Consider the following 22595-nt stretch of genomic DNA (forward strand, 5'->3'; position numbering starts at 1 on the left):
TGACATATGCATCCCCTGCAACTGCCTGACATACCCTAGATATTTCAAGCTTCCCCCCTTTATTTAGCTAATCTATAGAAAATACTAAAAAAAAAAAAAAAAAAAAAAAGGTGTATTCATCTGGCATTTTCCTCTAGGAAATAATTCACAGATAATTTTAAGCAAGAGGGACATATTAAAGGAACATGCTTTAATTAAAGGCTAGAATGACTCAGGGTTTCAGAAGTCAGATGTACAGCCTTTCATGTTTAGGCTATTGGTTAACCAGCTGAGAGGGCTCCAACGCAGAGATGTGACATCCAACAAATTACTTGTCAGAGGCTGTGTAAAATACCTGGGCAGTTTCAGTTGCACTCCAAACAGCTGGGTATTTGTATCACAAAAAGCATCATTAAAATTAGATCACCACACACATTTATAGCCCTCTTGACATCTCAGCAGAGAGGAAACTGAAGTACGGCTTCATTCTTCTCAGGCAAATGAAGCCAGATCAGCTGGATTTGAACTGAGGTTGTCTGAAACCTCAGAGATGATAGGTTAAAGTGGCTCAGCTGCACAGGTTGTAGCCTGCTTACACAGGCTGAAACACAAACAGAGGTACACTCAGGTTGGTCCAGCCAACTCTATCAAAAATACGCTGGTAAGTGTTCAGTGAGGTGACTTACACCAGGCTTATACTCTATCCCCACCAACAGAACGAGAACTCTTTTCTCAGTACCTCCCCAACTGCCAGGTCCAGTGTTAAGGCAGCTTGTACTTCTGTGAAATACACTACAGAAGTCCAGGGCATATATTTCTCCTTTGAGAACTCGACTCTGGAATTGCCTACAGTCAGAATAAGGCGAAAGGACAATGCAACATTATTCGTGCACCATTTCAGAAATAACCAGAACGCAGGTCTCAGCTGAGTGCCGGCAGGAGGGCTGTGCGCATTGGGACACCAAACTGATACATAAGAGCTGCCTGACCTGGGCAAACTGGTTAAAAGAATGTGTCTGCAACATGTTCACAAGCGGAAAGAGGCAGACAGTTTTGTTCACAGGGATCGTGAATATGCTGTTAGATACTTGAGTTTTTAGGATGAACAGAAAGTCATGTTTTCGGGCATGGCAACAGTAAAATAAAATATTGACTGCCTGTGAAAACCAAAGTTCTTGTGGAACTTCTGATAAGAACTTAATGTGGTGGGGGTTTCAGAAACCTGGATAGTCACAGGGCAATTTCCTTTGATCTTGTGAGAAGAGAAGTTGCAAGCTGGGGTACTCCCAAAGCCTGCATACTAATAGATTGGTGGCCTCTGACACCAGCAGAAGACCATACTCTTAGTGCTAGCACTGCTGGGCAACTCACAATTCCATTGGAGGAATGTCTGAACATTATCCATCTTGAAAAGATAAAGAAATCTCTACAAAACAGATTAGCAAAGGATTTTTCTCCAAGACATTACTCTTCTGCACCTTCAAAAATCTTTATCTATATAAGCAAAAAGTACCTTTATTCATTCTGACGCAACTTTGGCCACAAACCAGAGCCATTCCTCCCTGACGTGCTAGGTCAAGACAGGAGATCCTTGAAACACTACTGACAGAACAGGTTTGCTCACCAAGAAAGTACCAAGAATGGCCTGCAGAATCCCCCAAACTTCTCATGACTAGAAGAAATGTAAAAAACAGTGTAAAAAGTCAGATTCAGATTTCTGCTGCTATTACGAAACAAATATTCCATATTTTGACTAATTTTTCAAGATTTACATGCATTGTAGCATGCTCTTATGAGTCCCTTTCAGTAACTAATACTTTTCAAAATCTGTAAGGAAAATAACCAAAACCAAGGTAATTTGTTCAAATGGGTTAAAATGACACCTTAAATGAAGTACATGCAGGCAGAAGAAACTTAATTATAATATTGTGAGATAGCGCAACCCTTACTGGGAGAATATGCTAGAAAGTTCTGAGAAAGCAGAGACAATGCTGAAAGTAAGCATTTCTGTATCTGTAAGAAAGCAACAAAGAAAAGAGTAAACTAGATGATTTTATTAATTTGTTAATGTAACAGTAAATACAAGCCATTGATACTGATTTTTGATTATTGATTGGTATTTATTAGATGCTCTTTGAGTACCCAAGAGAACAATTTAGATTTATTGTTCAGTTTAAAATGAATTAATGTTCCAGTGGCATCACTTTTGCTGTATAGAACGATCTGGTTTTAAATTATCCTTTCCACAGTGGATAGGTTAGATTAATTAATTTTCTGTTGATATTCATAGCGTTCAAAAATTCCATATCTTCTTCCTTCAGATTAAAATCAAAAACCTGGTTTGGAGAAAAAAAAAGAAAAAACAGAAAAAGAAAAGTGATGAGAACATTGCAAAGCCTAAAGCACAAATATTTGTTTAGTATTAACATTCTATAATTTAGATGGTCTGTTTTATTTTAATTTTTGATATTGATAATCAATTAAATGGCCTTTTCGGTTTTAAAAGGCTATTGTAAAAAGTTTGCTATATTCATTTTTGTGAGAATTGGTACATTATTTTTAGATCACTAATCTGAACATAACATTAGGAAAAGCTTAAGTCCAATTGGAAAGAATTGAAGTAGTTGAGAAAGCGACATACGATAGCTTTACTGGCTATCACTGCACCCAAAGCCACAGCACACTTTAGTATATCTCATCATGGCATACGTTTTTCTCATGTGTATTAAAATATAGCAGAAGTTCTACAGTAATGAAACTGTATAATGCAGCATTAGAAAACTTTTTGAAGGTTAAATTTTTTATGCTAGTGATGTGGATCAGTCAACTGAAGTCCAACTGTACGTTTTCTGATAAACTAAAGACATTAACAGGCATAACTGAACTTAACAGGCCATTCTAAAGAAACAGAAGTCTCGGATGGAAAATCTGCAATTATTTGGCAGATTACAGATATTATTTACGTGTAATACTGGGGGTGGGGGAGGAAGCAGTAAAATAGCCATTTCCCAAAAAAACCAAACCAAAACCACCTGTGATAATTTTTCAGATTAACCAAAGGTACTTATATCTGTTTTATAATGCATTCATGATAATCATGCAAAAATCTCACAAACCATGTGATATAAAATAGCTGGTTGTCGTCTCATTAATATAAAGAGTCCATTAAATACATATTTTTCAACATCAGGTAAGTTAATTTATAGCACAGTATATGTATGACCTTGACAGCTATGCTTCGGCCTAGTCCTCCACCACCTTTATACTGTACCCAAAGAAGTGATTTACTACAAATTCATCTTGGCAACATTACGCTTATGGATATTCAACGAGATGAATCCAGGTCACGAAGAACCATTAGGAAAAAATAAATTCATAGAAAAAAGAAAAACAAAATGTAAAACAACCCAACAATCTCTGCTCTCCTTGTTACCAGGGAACTGTGAAAGTAATTGTACACTCCCCCTCCAAATTTCACAAGCCTCCCTTGGCTTAGTAGATTTGTGAACTTGCTAGTATTATAGTTTCTTTATTATACATGCTAGTCAGAAAAATAATGTCTCGAAAGTTATTTTGGGGGACAGGTGCGGTAGAAACACTTCTGCAGCCTGATTAAAAAAAAAATAAATTCCTGAAGTATGCACTTTACAAAACCATTCCCATTATTTTCCAATTAAATGTTCTTAGGTACCTTCATCTCCAGTAATATAAAAGATGAAATTCAGAAACAGGCAAGAAAAAGGAGAGAGGGGGCCACTCAGAGGCAGACAGGAAGCTATCTGGCTGCATAGAAAACGGCCTCACCCTTTCCACTGACTTTCAGTTTATTTTTTATCTTTTCTTATGTGTTTCAAGAGAGTTCCCTTCCATTAAGAGTCACAGTGCTCCTGCAAAGGCAGCTGATTGCACTTAGATAGATAACACTGATAAACTGTATCTTATTTTAAATAATGGTTTATCTCAACTAGAAAGGAGTGCCCCAATCAGTCGAGTGTTCAATTTTCAGGTGTATTCCCTGTTCCTGTTGGCAAGATGACGGGTTACACTGATAAAATGCATGCATTGCTGTATCTTAAAAATGGTCACTGTAGAAAGGTGAAAAAGTTTTCTCCCTAGAGAAAGCTTGTCTGACAGAAATATGGACAAGAGGAGGAATTCCAGCCCTGGGGAAGAATATGCATATCATTCCAAGAATTCACTTGAGGGATGAATTCTGAGTTTAAAAAAAAAATAATATCAAAAAATAAGCACTTCCAGGCCAACTGACCGAAGGAGAAATAATGGAGTTAAACTTCCTGATTTTGTATGTTCAGTACTTTTACATCCTTTTGGTCTTCTAGGTTCTGCTTCTATTACAGAACATCACTCCTCACAGCTACCCCTAAATCTCACTACTGTCTCCCAATTTCTTATCAGTTCTGTTATTTCTTTATAGCATGGATCAAAGTTGTCAGTACTTCAGAAACGTTCATTTCGATGAGGTGATGTGGACTTATCTTCAACAGCCTTTGCTTAAAACCAAAACTATCTACCACATCTGTAATGTCAATTTAATTGTAGAGAGGCGCATAAAATACGAATCCACTGAGCCTGTCTTTCCCTCTGCAACCTGTTCAAGAGTAGAAGAGGACTTGCTTAGTGATTCTAAATTAACTAACATGGTATAAAACTTGTGAATGCTGTATTCAAAGGAAGAGGCTCCAGTGATATACCCCAAGCACACAGGAGATAACAGGGTTCCAGTCTCTTGGGGCAATTACAGCTTCTGGCAGAAAATAATGGCTATTAGTGATGGCACAATGTGCAAAGCTGCACACTACACCCCGGAGAAAGACAGCACGGGCCAGCTGAATCCTGGCACTTAAAAAGCTTATATTGCCTCAAATTGCACTTTTGTAAATAGTTAAAATTAAACTCTTTCGTAGTTCTAAAGTCACTACCTGTAGCAAAGGAATTGTTAGGAAAGATTACCAAAAAAAACCAACCGCACCCAGAAAAGTCCTGAACCAACAATAATTAAGCCTGAAGGAAGTTAGGAAACTACGTATCAGATTAAAACTGTAACTTGCCACAACTGCTCCTCCAGAAGAATGCTTTCTTAGTAATATTATTTCTATCTGATTATTCCTTTCATTACTCATTACACTGCTTGGAGACCATGATCTAGATCAGAGAAAATGGTGGCTTGACTTCCTAGCAAAAGCAGATGCAGACACAAAACCATCATAAAAATCTCTTTGACAGAAGAAACCATGAATTAGGAACCCATCCTCACTGTAGCCTAAAGTCATCTACGTGGGGGATTAACAAGAAAATCTGGTTTAGTTCCGTTTAGCTCGGAGCAGGGAGGCGATCAGTCAGAAATAAGTGTAGAAAAAACAGCTGTTCTGACCAACATGGGACTTCTAGCCACATAGTTAGTCCTAACTAGTATTGTTCTGGTAATAAAAATTAAAAGCTAGAATTTTCTAGCATATATAAAGATTTGGTTCACTTTGTATGCATCATCTGTGTTGGCAATAGTATGTTGATGTGGCTGACAACTGTTTCTTTAGAGAGAATTAGAGGTAAAGCTCCGACTTCTCTTTTGTAGTTTCTCAGAAAGTCTTCACTGCCAAAAAGCCGCATTGAGTGAACACTAGGCACATGATTCACTGCTAGTCTTCCCTTCATGAATTCAGATACACTCTGAAGCACCGAGTCCCTCAACAGCACGTTAACAGGATTTATTTTTTTCATATTGCTGAAGTATTGTTCTATGAAGTGACTTTTCAAAAGCAGGATTAGCCAATGACCACTGGTAGAAAGGTTTATTTCTGGGGAATCTTTCCAATTTTCACTTAGTCACTGCCATCGTTTCTGCAAAAGCTAAAAAAAGCCCAAGAATTACCTTAATTTCATAAATAAGCCTTACTTTTTGGAACTATTGAATGCCTCATCACAACAGTTAAGCCAGGTACATAGCTGTTCTTAGACACCTGAAGGGGCATTCCCAGATACTGAAGGACCCCAAACTGCAGGCCACGCTTGAAACTCTAGAAGATAACCTTACTGTGGAGATTGTGTATCTTTCTTGGAACAGTACATTGTACAGGTATGAGCGAGCACAGCATTTCATACAATAACTTGTATTTTAAAATAATAAATAATACATTAATGATTCCAGAAGCAAATCTAGACAAATTTTTGCGGAAGTGTTCACTAGGAAAAAACAGCCAATTATTCTGAGGAGCTGTTATCAAAAAGGTAAGTTTGTCTGTATTTTAGCCAAGCTGTATAGAAGCTCTACTTTGAGGACAAACAACGCAGGCTAGAATATAGGATTGTTGTAAGTCACTTCTTGATAAAAAACTAAGGAGCTTTGTTTCACGATATGACTAAAGCAGAACAGCACTGGGAAAACTGCCTCAGGAAGTCCACACACAATATAAATCATAGTCAGATTTTCCATACCTTTCTAGACACAGGAACTCCTAAAATATCAAATCAATGTGACTAGAAGTTGAATACTCAGTCGATAAAAGACTGCAGACATTGCTCAAAACAGATCTGTAAACTACATATATCTACATCTACATCTATCTCTCAATATAAATACATATTTTATAAGAAAATCTGAGGAACAGTATAGTCTCTTAATGAGATTTCCTGGACAAGTCCAAAATGAAAGACAAACTAATTCTCACCAAAAGCTACACAAAACTCACCAGAATTTCCAGTAAGAGAAAAAGATCAGTAATAACAAAGATGCCTCTTTGTTAGAGGAGCTTACCTTAGAGCTTGCTGCTCAACTCTTAATCCATTTGCACATGGACTTCTCTGGAAAGATTTCTACTTTGTTATACCTACAGGCTAGTAAATAATATGCATAGAACTCTCTGGTTCAACAGCATTATTATGCAATAATCGCATAAAACCTTTTTTGGTGATGCTCAGTTATTGCTTATTACAGTGAGATTCTATTTTTTATGGAGATTTGCAGTAGATTGTACCGTATAAATACTGTAATAGTAATGGTATTAATGTATCTTTTTCACACAGCTTTTTCTTATTCATACATTGTATCCCTCTAACGAAGCACTTGAAAAAATATTTTGGACTTAACACCTGTGTTGTACACTAGTAGTTAGCATTTTTTCTTACACTTTTAGGGGTATCTCCTCATGCTCTTTGATTAAATGGCCTGATGCAGGGTCAATGGCATAAACACGAGGCTTTGCATCGGCTTCAATGAACTATGGATCAGGATTTGAGATGGAAATATAAGACCTCTGTACAAAAGTGCTACCCTCAAAAATATCTTCTGTCTGTTATCAACATTAAGGATTTCAAATCAGTTATCATTAATAGCAGATATTAATCTTATGATTACATTCTTATTGTGACCTTCCCTGAATTTAAATTACATGGTGTGACTCACTGATCACTGACAAAGGAAAAAGCTCAAACCTTCATTCACACAATAAGGCTTGGGTCCCAGGAAACATGTCTCCCATCATGCATTCCATTCAGAATTTCAACATCATCTTCTGCTATTGTAAAATCAAACACCTACGGGAATGCATATACAGTTAACATCATGAACATAGAGAGAATCAGAAGTGTTTCTGTTATTTGAACTGACCAAGATTCATCTAAATGTGAGGCAGAAATTTTTCTCTATTTTTCCTTCTGGAAATTCTTATATTTTGTCATAGACAAATATTCCATTAAGCTGACAGGTTCCACTGGGTTCTTTGCTCCTTTTGTGACTCGTTTTCATTTGTAGAGTCTGTTAAGATGGCTTTGTAGCACTCTGACCTCAGGCAAGGGTCAAAGACAAGGGTAGTATCAAAGTGGCTTTTGACAGCACTCTATATGGTCACTGCCAGAGGTATATGTATAACCTGACCACAATCCCTCCGGAAACCTGAGCTCAGTATTCCACTTATATCCCAGTTTTCAGTTTAGAATGTTACAGTTCTTTTCCTCAGAATTTAAGCCAAAGAGAGTTGTTAGAAGGTAACAGGACATTCACAAAGCTAACAAACCAAAGGCTATATCTATCTTTTCTACGTGCACTTAGACAAAACACTCATGGAAGTACAGAAACAGATACAGGGCTATAGTGTCTCAGCTCTAACTCAAACTTGAAAGCAACCACCTGTCTTCATGCATAGGTTCTTACAGCCACCAACTTCTGCTGTGGTGAGACCTGCAACATGAATGATGGTGTCAGTGTTTTCTTAGCAGGTGTCTTATTCAGACATCATCACTTCTGAACAGAAGTTGCTTTAAGCTGGTCTGTTGACTTTGTTAGTGCTCCTCCATGCTCAATAAAAAGATCCCGTAGAGCCTGAACTGCTGCCAAATGAGCTCCTCCCATCCTGCATTATCCAGCAATCACTGTCTGCTGGAATGACCTTTGTAGTCAAATCTCGGTGCTCAAGCTTTTTAAACCTAAACCAGGGACCAGTCACAGCACTAGAAATGCTATGTATTATACTATATACTGAGGGCTTAGTGAGGTCCATGCTTTCACCAACCTGACTAGAGGCGGTAGACACTCAGGCCAACACACTGGCACAGGGGAAAGAAAAGAGAGGAGGCGTGATAAACAATGTCTGGTAACTGTGCCAGTTCTCCTCTCCTCCTCTCCACTCTAAGTGTTTTAAGTTTTGCTGCAATGCATTCCCTCAGTTGTGTAAAATTAATTGCTGGGGTCATAGAATAAACTGTAAAAGCCATAATTAATCTGGATGTAAAATATCATTGGGGAAAATAAATAAAATAAAAATGAATAAGGATTTTAAACCTGGTTTTGTTCTCTGATCTGGTTCACAATACAGTACCACAAACAGCTGTGCTTATACCACAGAAGGCAGTGTGCATGTCAGAATAAATAGTCAAGGGAGGAGCTATATAAACAGGCACAGCCACCAGGAGAAATCCTCATAGCATGTGCATTGATTTGCACGTGCGCACACACACACACACTCACTCACTCTGATTTAACTAGGAGACAGAAGTTTCCTATCTTCTTGCAAAGTTGCTACCTGATTTGCCAAACAGTTCATACCCCTATGATATTTTTGGAAGTAACAATAAGGTGGTTGTGTTTTCCCTTCCCCTCCCCCAAAGAAAGCACACTTTCCGATTAGAGAAATGGAGAGGAAAAATTAAATAATGAATTAAAAACTTATGGTGTGAAAAGAGAAAAAAAGTGGGAGGAATCATGCTGCCAGTCCTCATTTGTTCCCCACTTTGTCCATCTCTTTCATGCTGGGACCTTCTCTGCAAGCCGAGTGGAAGGAAGAAGGCAGGGGAAGAGTCAGCTCTGGCAGGACTGTGATTTCTTTAGAAGGTCTCTATCTGGGATACCCCCAAAAGAGTTTTACAGCTTTCATAGTGTTACACACAGCATACAAACTCCTTCCATTTGTCCTATGTGCCTATCACAAAAAGGACCTAACCATAACCACATTAGGATGTTCTACAATCAGCCAAGGAATAAATATAAATATTAATAATAAAAATGAACTATGAAAGCTCTTCCTATGAATATCTTTTTTACACATGGTGATTAACTCTCCAGTTGATTTCTGACATTTGTGAATTACTGTTTTCTACTATACTGCAGTAATTTTATGGTACTGTAACTTGCCAACTTTAACTGAGTTGCCCCAATATAAAACTGGTATAGGAAAATGGGCAAGCAAACCAAAGTATTAAAACCAGTAATACGGATGTTAGTCAGACTTGAGTGCATAATCAAATCTTACCTTGCAGTTTTCCTGTATCCTTTCTGCTTTTGTGGACTTTGGAATAGTGACAATCCCATTCTGAAAAACATAATGCTTCTCATCATTAAAATGTACATAGTTTCAAAGAAAATACTCTCTCTTCGAAACATTTCAAGACATTCCTCATGTCTTTTGAGGTTTAATTTCATTTTCAGAGGACAGTGACATTTCTATATGCTATTTTTAATTGCAATTATATACACTCCATTAAATTCCAACACAGACTATGTGGTTTATGTCAACTTAATATGCTATTTCACTGCTTAGTACTTCATGTTGAGTGACAGAAATGGAATGATGCCCCGTGCTGCTTGTAAAATTTAGTTTGAAAACATCTCTTATTAGTGGTTCTTTTTATTCTCTACAATCAGATTATTTGCATATTTAAAAATACTGCCATGCTTTGTGTACTACATTCCAAATTTCCAGTACAGCTTAGTTAGTTCATGTGATATCAACATATTGAAGGAAAAATACTTTCTGTATAAATTCTGGTTTGATGCACAAAACCCGAACTATTTGCATTTTTTTCCTGAGAGAGGAGACATGTTTTTATTACCACCCTCCATTACCTGTATACTCCAGCGTATGCAAATCTGTGCTGGAGTTCTGCCATATTTCTTTGCCAGCTGAATGATACTAGGATGAGTGAGTGCTTCGCCTTTGGCTAAAGGACAGTAGCCTTCGAAAACAATATCTCGGCTCCTACAATAATCCACCAGCTCCTGGGGTCTTTGGAAAGGGTGGTATTCAACCTTAGATAAATAGAAATAAACTTTTAGTAAAAGCCTTGAGAGTACATTTAGTAGAAAATGTCATTGGTAACTATTTTTAACTCTCTTGTTTCAAAAATACAACATGAATGAAACCACTGCTTCTGGTAGACAGATACAAGTTACCAGTTTTAGAAGACATGTGAAGTATATTAATCCACAAGCATTTTGCCATTAATTGGCACAATATTTTACTGGGTATTTTATGCTTCCCCCAGAAGTGAGGTGCATGGAGCAGCTGTCTGCCCTACTTGCAGCTGGACTTGCACTCTTGTTCTGGGCTATGTTTGAGAAATATATGCAAATGTATAGCAGAAGTTAGCATCAGATCATTTTTATTGGCAATGTGAGCCTACCTTCTCTACTTCCTTTCCTGTGTCTTTACTAATGATATTTGAGTTGCACGGGCAAGGGGAGGGTGCTGGGCAGGGACTGGGTTTGCAAGAGACCAACCACAACAATTTGCTTAGGATGAGGGCCTGACCTCGGAAGCAAAGCCCGTTGGCATGGATTGTACATGGAAAATCCTGTATTCTGTGTGTGGTGTCACCAACAGCTTATGCAGGGAAGCAATCGTGCTGTGGAATGAAGTGTGAAGGAGACCCTTTGTAGGAAGGAAGATCACAAATTGCCAAGAACCAGTTAAAAAGAGGAAAAGTAACAAGCTACAAAGACACAGTCGTTGGAAGCAAAAGGAAACAAAAGTTACCGGAAAGTAAATATCTTTGAAAAGCCACATGTTCTGGCATGTAACAACAGCTAAAAGAGAACCGCTGTTTATTCCTTACTATGTCATTTAAATAAGTATATCACAGTTTATACATTGTAAGAAGCATACCTTCCTCTGCATTCCGATGAAAACGGGTAGTGTTTTCTTTTATAAAATACATAATCACGTGATGTATTTTTGTGACTGGCCGTCACCGTTGTTTCAGTGATCTAACTCTTGCACATTTTGAAGAAAAATACTCCTCTGAACAATTACCTCAACACATGGAATCTGGAAAATTTCTTCTGCCACGAAAAGGACAAATGAACATTTCCTGTTTCTCATCTTTAGGACATGTTGTCTTTTCAGACAACAATAGTCGGGAACAATAGGCTGGCAGTCATTCAATATGTGCTGAGAAAAAAAACTGTGCCCCTCGAAGGCTGGGCTGAGTCAGCCCAAAGCTGCTATGATCTAAATTACTAGGTAGACTCTGGAACAAGGTTCAAGCAGCAGACACATCCATGTCTTCAACCTTTGATGTTTCTTGACCTTTGAGTAGCCTTTGTAGTTCATGTTTATATGTGTAAGACCGGTGTTTAGGTCATACAGTTATTCACTTGTTTGCACCTGAGCTGACTAGAAAATATTCTCACTGTTTTTACACTAAACTATCAGGGGAAAAAAGAAAGAGCAAGCGGGGTGTATTACTCAATTATTACAACAATAAGCAATAAGCAATTTTGGTAGACATTCTTTACACTAAGTGTAACAAATAACATAGCCTAGAAAATACTAAATAAAGAATGATGTATTTAGGGTGAAATGCTGAAAAATCTGCAGTACCCCTATAGCATCAGGTAACTTATTCAGCATTTATTACTAATATACCTGCAAGCAGAATTTACCCGCTCGTCCAATAAGATTTCTAGGCAGCACAGTTCCAGGTTACACCAGAAATATTTCAAGCAAGAGCAGCATGCTGAGATGTCACCTGCCTTCTTCCCAAGCAGAATACACAGCAACAACTACTTGACAACAACTACAGGAAAATTATATTTTGTGCCTTTCACTGAATCAAGAGACTCCCAAATATTGTGAACTGAATTTTGGCACATGCAGTTGTGTGCTGGTAGCAGCAAGTATTTTTCTTCTTAAATATGTTGCTAAAATAATCCAATGCATAAAATAAGCACTCTTGAAATTATTTTTCTTGTGAAAACTTTCTGGAAGGTTCTAGCAGCATCTGAATGCAAGGGACTAGCATCCTGAGCTAGAAGAGGCACAGGGTGAGTGGCCAGCATGTGCTTCCCCTCAAAATAATAATTCCTACTTCCTAGCTTGCCCCACCCTTGCTATTTTAGTCACCAAACTTTTCTCAGGAGAGGGCTGCCTGTCATATGGTGGTAGAAGATCTTGATCTTTTCTGGCACTCTGCCCTGAGTGATCTGTGGGTAAAATCTGGCATTTGTTTAATAAAACAGTTTGCAGCTCACATTACAGAACTCTTCCCAGCTGCTGGTCAGTCACAGAGGAACTCTAAGTAAGCACTGTGTTTTTACAACAGTCATAGCGCAATGGGGAAAAGCTGAGCCTAATAATGATCCTGACACACCGACCTACAAACTCATACGTCAGATGATGGTATACAAGAGCCTTGCTCTTTCCACCCTTCTTTTCACCTGGTAAGCTTTCCCTGCGTCTGGATTTCAGTCAGTTTCTCAATGGGAATAATGCACAGTCTTACTATTATTTCTTTTTAAAAAACTGAAATATAAGCCTAGAAATGCTTTCTCTATAGAGGAACAGTTGAGGTGAGTTTATGTACAAAGGGGTTGTTTCCTAATGCCTCAAAAGACTAAAATACATTTCTACCTTGTACAAATTTACATAATAGAGCTCAATATTAATGGCAATATTAACATTATTAAATCTCTCTGAGGTCATGACACAGTAATTTGCACTTCTATAAAAGTAGAAAAAATATTGATGAACATTCCTACACGGAATCTGGAGAGGGACAGTTTATATTTGGTTTCAATGCATCACTTTATTAAGTGCAACATATATATTAACTAAATTCTTATAAAATGTATTTTTTTCCCCTAATGAGTGACAGGCATAAGAGCCTTCAAAGACTTCCATAAACCCAAGCTTACTACTGCCAAGTCAATTACAAACTCTGGAATACAAGCCTCTAACTTCTAGGTTGTAGGCTTCATTCTACATGATGATAAAATTAAAATAGTGTTTAGCAGTATTTTTAATAGTAGAATGTAATTTTAAAAGGTGCTTACTTACTACTAAATGCCTTAACAATACTATATTCTTGAAAAGACAAGCTTTTCCTACTTCTTTAAAAGCCATGATGGTACAGGCTTTTTCCAGGAACAAAGAGAGGCAGTACTTACAACTTGGCTTGTAAAATAGGAAGAAGCATTGCTTACTGTCTGGTTTGCAAAGACTATAGAAGTCAAATACGGAACCTCCTTTCTCCTGCCTTCCTACTTCCTCCTCTTCACAGAAAAATAACTTTCAATTTTAACATCATAAGAACTGTTAGAATTCTAGGAACACCCTAAATTCTTTATGCAAATTTAACATAGCTAAGAGGGAAGTGATTTTCCTTCACTTGTTTGTTAAATATTTAGACTTTGTATACAATGATTGTTTGCAAATGTTTTGTATTTAGAAATAAGTTCATTGAAAGAGTACGCTATTTTATGCATAAATATAGCAAAGATCTTTTGTATTATAAATTCTGGACAGTGAAATAAGAATTCAGTATAGCACTTCCATTCCGAATTTAAATTTAGGAATTTATTAGTCATTTGGTAATGCTTAGATAATCTTACCACCAGACTCAGCAACTCTCCAACACTAAGCAAGAAACAGAATAAATACTCTTTTCAGGATAACCTTAACTATAGTTATGATTTCTGTAACTCTAAAAAGTTAAATTAATCCTATAAAAAAACCTGTTCAAAGTGAAGCAGTTTGCAGTAGCATGGATATTTCATTGTTGGGGTTTTTTGGTTTTAATTTGGAACAACGCAGTGCATCACCTTAAAGAAATGATGATCTGAATACAGCAGGGGCACCCTCCCAACCCCCAGTATCACTACCGTGTCAACTTTTTATCTCCTTTTTCAGACACAGAAAAAGAGATGCCGTCAAATAGTATCAAGAAATAACTTTTGTCCATTAACGCTACTGACACAATAAGACTGGTAACTTTTTGACATTGTGGGTAAGAGGAAATTTCAAAACAAATCCAAGATTACATTTTTCTTTCCCTTGCAGTGATTTAGTAGGACACTGAAAGGCTCTTCTGATTTAACAGACAGTAAAAACTTATGCCAAACTCCAGTAAGACTTTGAAGATGTGTATTTCTGAAAAGGAGACACAACTGAACCTTGGAAAACTCACTGATTCATAAACAGTCATCAACCTGCCCGTCTTAAGGCATATTTCAATGGTTTATTTTGAATAACTGAACTTAAATGTTTTATATGGTTTTAGGTTGATTTAACATTACTCACAATTGTCCTTTAGTAACCTTTAGCGTAGTGGACAGAAAAAATCAGAGATGTTAGGTTCTGACAGTCACAGCCTGAGCAACCTTTTTGTGGTGGTTTATGACATTCAACCAGAAACAGCTGCCAGAAATCCTCACCACCTGTACAGAGGGGAAAAGCACGCGCCTGCACTTCATCCATGCCAGTTCCCAGCTCTACGTCAGCATAAGCATGCTTTCACTGGCAGGAGGTGGCAGGAATGGGAGCATGAACTTTCAGCCCAGCTGCAGGCAGAAAACTGCAACAAGGGCAAAGTTGTGTCGTGGAGGTCTGCCGGCACATAGGTGGCCAGTTTTTATCTGCCTACGGCAGCAAAACAATTTTGCCAGGGCTGTCGCAGCACCTTTGTAAATGAGAAGTTCACTGAATTTAATATGATTTTGAAATATGAGTATGAAATAAGGGGGGAGCAAGGGAAACGGCACCCTTGCATGGATACATAATCACCTGAGGCTTTCAGTGTTGCTTAGAGGAATTATGTATAGTATTTGAACACAGGCTCTCTAATCTGGAGATGCTAAATGTTCAGTGCTCCTTGAATTTTATTTCCAAACTGTTTTATCATTAGAAACTGGTACAGGGACCATTTGTTTGTGCCTTAAGACCAGCCACAAACAAGTAGCCTGGAAGAAACTGGGAAAAAGAAAGGAGAAAGGACTTCCTTCCCCATCCCCAGTTCAGGTCATCTTCCTGACTGGTTTCCAATATGTATATAGAAATAAAAGAGAAGAAACTGTATGACTAAGGCTAGTTTGGGTGCAGTCTTTCAGGCATAGGGGATTATTAACCAAAAAAACCAAAGCAAAACCCCAAACCCAGATACTTTAAATATATTTATCCACTCACCTGATTAACATGTGGAGTAATCACACAGTCTTCCTTCAGTTGCTCAAGATGATTGATAAGAAAGTTGCTTACACCAATTGATCTACACAAACCTAATGAGAAACAGAACAAGAGGAAGTTTTGGGACAACCCTAACTATTTGGGAGGATGACTTGAAAAATACCACTTTCAAGAGACAAAATAACTGTACTCATCACTTCTGTACAGCAAAATACTGTGAAGAAACACAGAAAAGCAGAACCGAAATCTAGTTTGACAGTATTATCTGAAGGCATGGTTCCGTCACAGTCACACTAGGAAATCATTTTATAATGTAAACACACTGGAAACTCCCCAGTGTATAAAAACTCCAGGCTAAATTCTGGGAAAGGCTGATGTAGTATAAGCAGAGAACAATTGGACTCCACCAGAATGAAAAGAAGGAAATGGTGTTCTGAGCAGCTTGCCAAAACTAAAGAAAAGTGGAACATTTACAGAAGACTAATAAGGTGTGAGCAATACAACACAAGAACACGCAGCTCAAATGAACTATGTAACACTGCTTATATTTGTTTGATCATTATGAGACGTTACGTAAAACTCAGTATAAAAACTTTAACTGTGAGCAGTATCTAACAAGAACCAAGAAGCTTAAAAATGTAGCTAGATTTCTTAGCTCCTGTTGACATGCAAATAAAGTTAAATGGCATATAGATGATATGAAGATTATTTTAAGATAAGTCTTAAGTGTGCATGCACGTGTACATATTAAGTACTGACAGTCCTGAAATCAGATGTCTTCCTTCAAACCTCACGTGCGATAAAGCACAACTCCCAATACTGGCCTGTCACCACACCTCGACTCTGACTCATCTTTGATAGTTTGGTCCTTATTCTGGGCTAAACACAGTTAATAGGGAAACCAACTGTGGTCAGGTTAGCAGTGGTCTTCTTCAGCTGCTGATTCCACGGACTATGAATCAGACTCATTTCTTCAGGATGTGAACTTTTTCTTGATTGATTTGATCTGCATTTCAATCTGTCACTCTGCAGATGGAAAGCCTGTCTCAAGGTGTGTGAACGCCTAAGTCCAATCACTGTTGTTAATACAGTATTTGTGCTGGCTAACATCATGCATATGCATGTTCTTATCTATGTATGTGCATGCAAATATATATATAGCAAAATCCAAAGGAATAAAGCCCGAAGTTATACTACTATTTTTTCAGGAAAAAAAAAGAAAAAAGGAAGTCATTGGGCTATTTCAGACATTTGATGGCAAAGGAATGATTTCTGGACTGAAGTTGTCCTCATTCCACAGTTAGAATCGCCACATTCTTGAGGTCTGAAAAAAATCAGTTTTGCATTAGAAAAGCCACTAACTGTGTAAATATAGGCAATTTGACTGCTATGTTGCTTTTACATATTTCATCAGCACAAGCAGATAAGATGCAGAGCAGCAAAACCTGCACACATACTATCACTTTTTAATGTGGTATCTTTCGTAGAATACAAAAAGGAGAAAAAAATACATTAGCGACTAAAATGCTAGACAGCTTTCCCTTACAGAAATTATCATTGTTCAAGATGTATAACATAATTAGGTTACAAGCTGCACTATAGCTATTTGCATAATTTGTATATAATCCGCCAGAAGGAGCAAAACCTGAGCTTTTGAATTCTACTGACAAACAACCCTGCAGTGTCAACACTAATAAATCATTATGCCAAAGTAGCCAGAAAAGCACTTGCAGTTTTAACACAATGGTGAACCAAATATTGTACTCTATTGTTGAAAGCAAGGAGTTACAAAAAACATGCTGTTATTGCCCTTGAAGAATAAAGCTTTTATTTCAGGCTGAAATAAAACAAAACTCAATCACAAACATGAAAGATGAAAGGGCTTATTAAGCTTGTCCGCTTCCACAGAAAGCTTTCATTTTTTCCCCCTACAATATAATTTTAAGATGTTTTGCTTCTAGCATACTTCTCATAGGAGACTTTGAAGTCTGTTCCGTAGTCCCATTGCATTCACTGGTAAGTTTTTTGTTAGATTTCCCATCAAGAAATTTCAGGTCAGTTACATTTTGTCTTAAAAGTCATCCGAGTTGCTGCTACTAAAATCACTATTATGGCATCCCTGTGTTTAGAGTGATGTCACACGGAGAAAGCTAAATTCAAAATTGCCAAGAAAATAAACATTTTCTCAGACAACAGAGAAACAATAATTAGAATTTCAGTGTTTTTGTGGAACCAGCATTTTCTTAACACTTTTTTTTTTTTTAAGAGAATATAATTTAAATATTTCATTTTCATTAAATCCACATATTTAGTTTTGGTAAAGTTCGAACCCTTTGTTTCAACTTCATTGCTTTGGTTTTAGTTAGTTTAATAAATGAAAGTTAAAGTGGTTTGACTTTTGTATTAAGTTACAATGTAAAATACAATAAATATGAAAACAATTGCACAGCCTGACTGTATTAAAAATCTTATTTCAATGCATGGTAGAAACATGAATTCAAAACACTGGAACTTCTTGAGAAACAGAAAGTCTAAATTTCAACAAACAATCAATGGATTCTACTCCAGAGCATTGCTTCCATCTGCTTGATGGAAGATTAACACAGTTGCTCTGCATTGTCCAAATCTGGGAAAGACTGCCTTAAAGCAGGAGATTATACAGAATTATTTCCACATTTGCGTCTGCTGATTATTTCCTAAGAATGAAGAAACAGAAAATTATGGACAAGAAAATGAAGGTCTGATTAGCTCCTGGGCCTTATCCGACAGACCAACATTTGTGACCACGTACATCAAACAGCATACATGAAATAATCACATCAGCAGTAGAAATAAAAAAAATTACATATTGAGAAACTTGCATAAAAGGGTCCTGACTCATTGCGTTGAAACAACCTGGGGGCAGGGGGAGACACATTTCCTTATAGTTCCTCTCTCACAGAGCTCCAACAGAGGCAGGTTCCCCAGAGTTTGTGCCACGGGTCTCAAACCCACCAGAATGCTCTTGAAAAGGGTGGTGGGTGGGAAGCATTTTTTTTTTTCAATTTAATACATGTTTAGTGTGCTTAAAAATCCCATTTCAGACAATTCAGGCACAATTCACATCTTAGCTGCTATGATAACAGGTGGTTTTAAAGTCTATTCTTCTTTTCAACTTAACAAATGTAAGAAGATCTGAAGTTCAGGTCTTCCGAGATAAAAGTTTGCTGTGTGCTAGCTGCAATCCCTCTAGAAAGTACACTTTTTAAAATACACGTTTCTACTGCCTTATTTACGAAGTCACAGAGCTTTGACTCAGGGAGAAAAAGCATCCTCCTTATCTGCTTGAGGAAATAAGTGGTTTGGCCCATATGAAGCAGATTTTGAGAAAGTGCCAGGTGCAACAAACAAAGAGTTTGCATTTCCCCATTAGCTCCCAAAGCTTACTGAAGCTTTGTCCCACTCCTTGTGACCCTGACTTCACAGGCTCGAAGAAAAACTTGGCAATGATGCTTCTTTTATGCATGCTAAAAATTGACTGACCACAATGGTGGAACAGAATTTTTCATCCAGCTTTCAAAAAACTATCATGAAACTCTGCAAGACACATTAGAAAACATATTGGCAAAATAATGGTTGATTATAATGGGAAAAAAAATAGTATCTTTTCTATTCTACACACACAAAAGAATCTTGCTTTCCACCACATCGGTAATTTCACCACACCATATTACTCCCAGCTGCTGTGAAGTAATACATCATTGCTGATGGACGGTTTGCAATGTAGTTGTGTATTAAGCTTAAAGCATTTTTTTTATGGCAACCTAGAGAATGATTGGGTATTTTTTCCTTTACTTCGTATAATACCAAATTATACAAAGTTTGATGGGCACTGTTCGTCTTGCAACATAAATATACTGTCTTGGCACCACAACATTGTTTTAGTACAATAGTGAGCCTTATCTTTCTCTTGCACTACTTTTATCAAAATTCTAAATACCCTCTGGAATATTAAATGTACAAAGTTCAGATCAAAAAAGGTTTTTTAAATAACAAAACTGGATACTGGGTTTGTGGAGCCCATTTTCCTCCCCCTCCCTGCTGTGCTACATGAGTCACAGCAAGGGAGAATTCCCACGTCCACTGAACAGTGCCCATTCTGTTATATCTCCTATTCAGGCCACAGAATAAAAACACAAATGGATCCACTTTTCACAAGAGGTCAACTGCAGTAACTGTGTCTTTATTAAAGGAGGTTACACAGGTTGGAAAGGTCCACATTCTCTCTGATACACACTTCTCTGTGGGTAAATGGTATTACTCAAAGAAACCATACAAGATTTGATTTCAGCACAGCTTGCTAAATCAAAGCTGTAGACTGAGTGTGTCCCACATGCAGATTGCAAGCCAAAGCCTTGACAAATACAGCAGATGCCTCGGACAGAACCAATAAGAAATTAAGTTCTAAATCTATGAAATACCACTTGTCCCATTTCACAGACTAAAAAACATATACACCAAAAGGCTGTGTCCTGCCTAAGATATACAGGAAGACTGGCAAAATTGAAAACAGAAAAATCATGCTTCCTCCCCCAAAGGATTTCTTTTTATCCTATGCATTACTCCTGCGACAGATCATCTGTGAACTGTGAGGACAACAGGAGCGGAAGGATGAGTAGAAGTCAAATTGACAACTTCTGTGGTGGAAAATTCATTATAAACATTCAGTTTACACAACTGTTAAATGACTAATTAAACAGCATAATGCAGCAATACTAGCTTAACATATTCTGTCTCTTTGACCCAGCTACTTATTCTCACTGCTTCAATGCAACACTATCTTAATTATGTTGACATATTTTTTTCTCGAGTTGACATTACAAAACAGATCAGATTAAAAGAAATCCACCAAAAAGGCTGTTTGTCTGGTTGTTTCCAAAACTGAATCAAGTCCCTTGTACTCTCACAGATTTTCCCTTCTCTTATGCCAGTTTTAAGTGCGTAAAATAAGAACAGTTGGGCAATCAAACTGCAAAAGCAACATGGTACAGAATCAATCCCACTATACCCTAAATCAGTATTGCCACCACACACTATGTTGTGAAAATGTGATAAAAATTATCAGCATCTCAGCTAACTGCTTAAAGGCTATTAGAATACGTACCCTTAAAACTAGCACTTTGCAAATTATTATGGAGAGCACACACTTAGATTCTAAATAGTTTGTCCCCCCTGTAACTCTGATGGCACAGTTTCCTGACCTGGGATACCCTTTGGACTTCCATATCAGAGGGGATAATGATTCCCAACTGGTATGAATAACAGCAACCTGACTGATGTCAATAAAGCAACACTGATTTATAGTAGCTACGAATCTAGGGCTTAAATTCAACATATACAAAATAGATAAATGATGCCTTTTCCCCAAATTGTGTACCTTATTTATTGAGACAAAAAGTTATTTTGGATGAGGACTTTCCTTTGAAATGTATTTCAGCATTGCCACCTTCTCAGGTGTTCTTGTGTTCACGCTGGGACCTCCAGGCACCTCTGTGTAGGTACACAAATGTGTACATTTGCTTTAAATAAACTAAGCAAAAAGATTTATCTCAATTTTTGACAAAAAGGATGCACTTGGTAGTAGAAAAGCCACGAATCATACATTGCAATAAATCATTAAAGAAAGAAATATGAGGGCTTATTTTTACAGTTAGGATTACCCATTAAGTCCTTAAAATAGAAAAAAAGAAGAGAAAAGAAAAGAAAAAAAGAGAGAAAAACATAACAAATAAGGATAGACATTCGTGGAAGTTTAGATTTGTTCCCACTTTTACATCTGCACCAAAATGACAACTTCTATGGCAATTTCTTATTCTTAAATAAGATACTGCGCATTATGAAGACTTCTTTATGATCTTTAACACAAATATGTGTAATTTTTTTTGCATACTTCTTTAATTGCTGTCTTATCTGATCAACAGGGTGTGGTGCAACCAACATCCTCACCAACTGCAACCACCTTCAACCCATGAAAACACATCTTTGAACTGTTTCTGATAATAACAAACCCATGAGACATCTTCATCTGTACAGAGAGAATACTATAAAGAGCATGAAAAAGATGTATTGCTAGGGAAATTAGTTACTTGCTTTTACTTATTAAAACTGTAGTGCAACTTACATACACATACTCACATATGACTTCTACAAACATAAACACTCTTGAGACAAATATTTTGTGGAGGTGTAACACAAATGTTTGAATTGTTAGCTGTTCATCATTTGACAATATAAGCAAAGATTTAAAGTAATTTTTCAGTAAGCATAAAAGCAGAATATGTCATCTAGGAAAGGATGTATCAGAAGTTTGTGCCACCTACACAAAAACTGTATTTGGTTTACTGAACCCTCGCTCATACTTTTAAGAACTGAGAGAAAATGGAGGAAGGAAAAGATGATGATTGAACTGGTCTATGCTCAAAGATGAAAAGGACAAGAATATTGTTAAGGTTGATTAGATTTCTTCTGTCACTTGGAATTAGGCAAAACATAACTTTTTTTCCAAGAACATAGTGACATTGCTTCAATTACTGAGCTAAACAATTTCTGTTACTTTATGGGACTCTCTTCAAATCATACATGAAGACTATTATACTAACATATTAATGGAATAATTGTATTTATTTTGAAGAGCATTTCTCTGTGTTAAGACATTGAAGGATTTTGATACAAGCATGATTATTTCATGTAAGCATAAGCTGTACTGCTTACACTAAAAGATAAGCAAAAACTTTTACTCTTGGTAAAATGGCAGAGAGTCCCTGTGGGATCTGAACCCAGAAAAACCACCACATTACTACTCTTGCCAACTTCAGGGAAAAGCTGGCTGGAAGCCCTCATTCTTCCCAGCATTTTTAGATGAAGGGACAAGTAATCATGTGCATGTGT

The 22595-nt window shown here is 37.2% G+C and overlaps 1 protein-coding gene across 3 annotated transcripts in view; it reads right to left on the reverse strand.

Moving 5' to 3' along the window:
* Window positions 1-2018: 2018 nt before the first annotated feature.
* LOC141747925 (putative oxidoreductase ZK1290.5) overlaps window positions 2019-22595 on the reverse strand; it is a 49899-nt gene continuing 29322 nt past the window's right edge. For 2 of the 3 annotated variants that reach the window (XM_074598956.1, XM_074598954.1), the window contains 4 exons: window positions 15669-15760; window positions 10334-10516; window positions 9741-9800; window positions 2019-2315 (listed from right to left, as the gene is read on the reverse strand). In XM_074598956.1, coding sequence (XP_074455057.1) covers window positions 2214-2315; window positions 9741-9800; window positions 10334-10516; window positions 15669-15760 — 437 coding nt within the window. In that variant the 3' untranslated portion in view covers window positions 2019-2213. Of the gene's footprint in view, window positions 2316-7428; window positions 7531-9740; window positions 9801-10333; window positions 10517-15668; window positions 15761-22595 lie in introns of all 3 variants that reach the window. The other variant, XM_074598955.1, reaches the window with a different exon arrangement.

This window comes from Larus michahellis, chromosome 8, assembly GCF_964199755.1.
Source record: "Larus michahellis chromosome 8, bLarMic1.1, whole genome shotgun sequence".
Lineage (NCBI taxonomy): Eukaryota > Metazoa > Chordata > Aves > Charadriiformes > Laridae > Larus > Larus michahellis.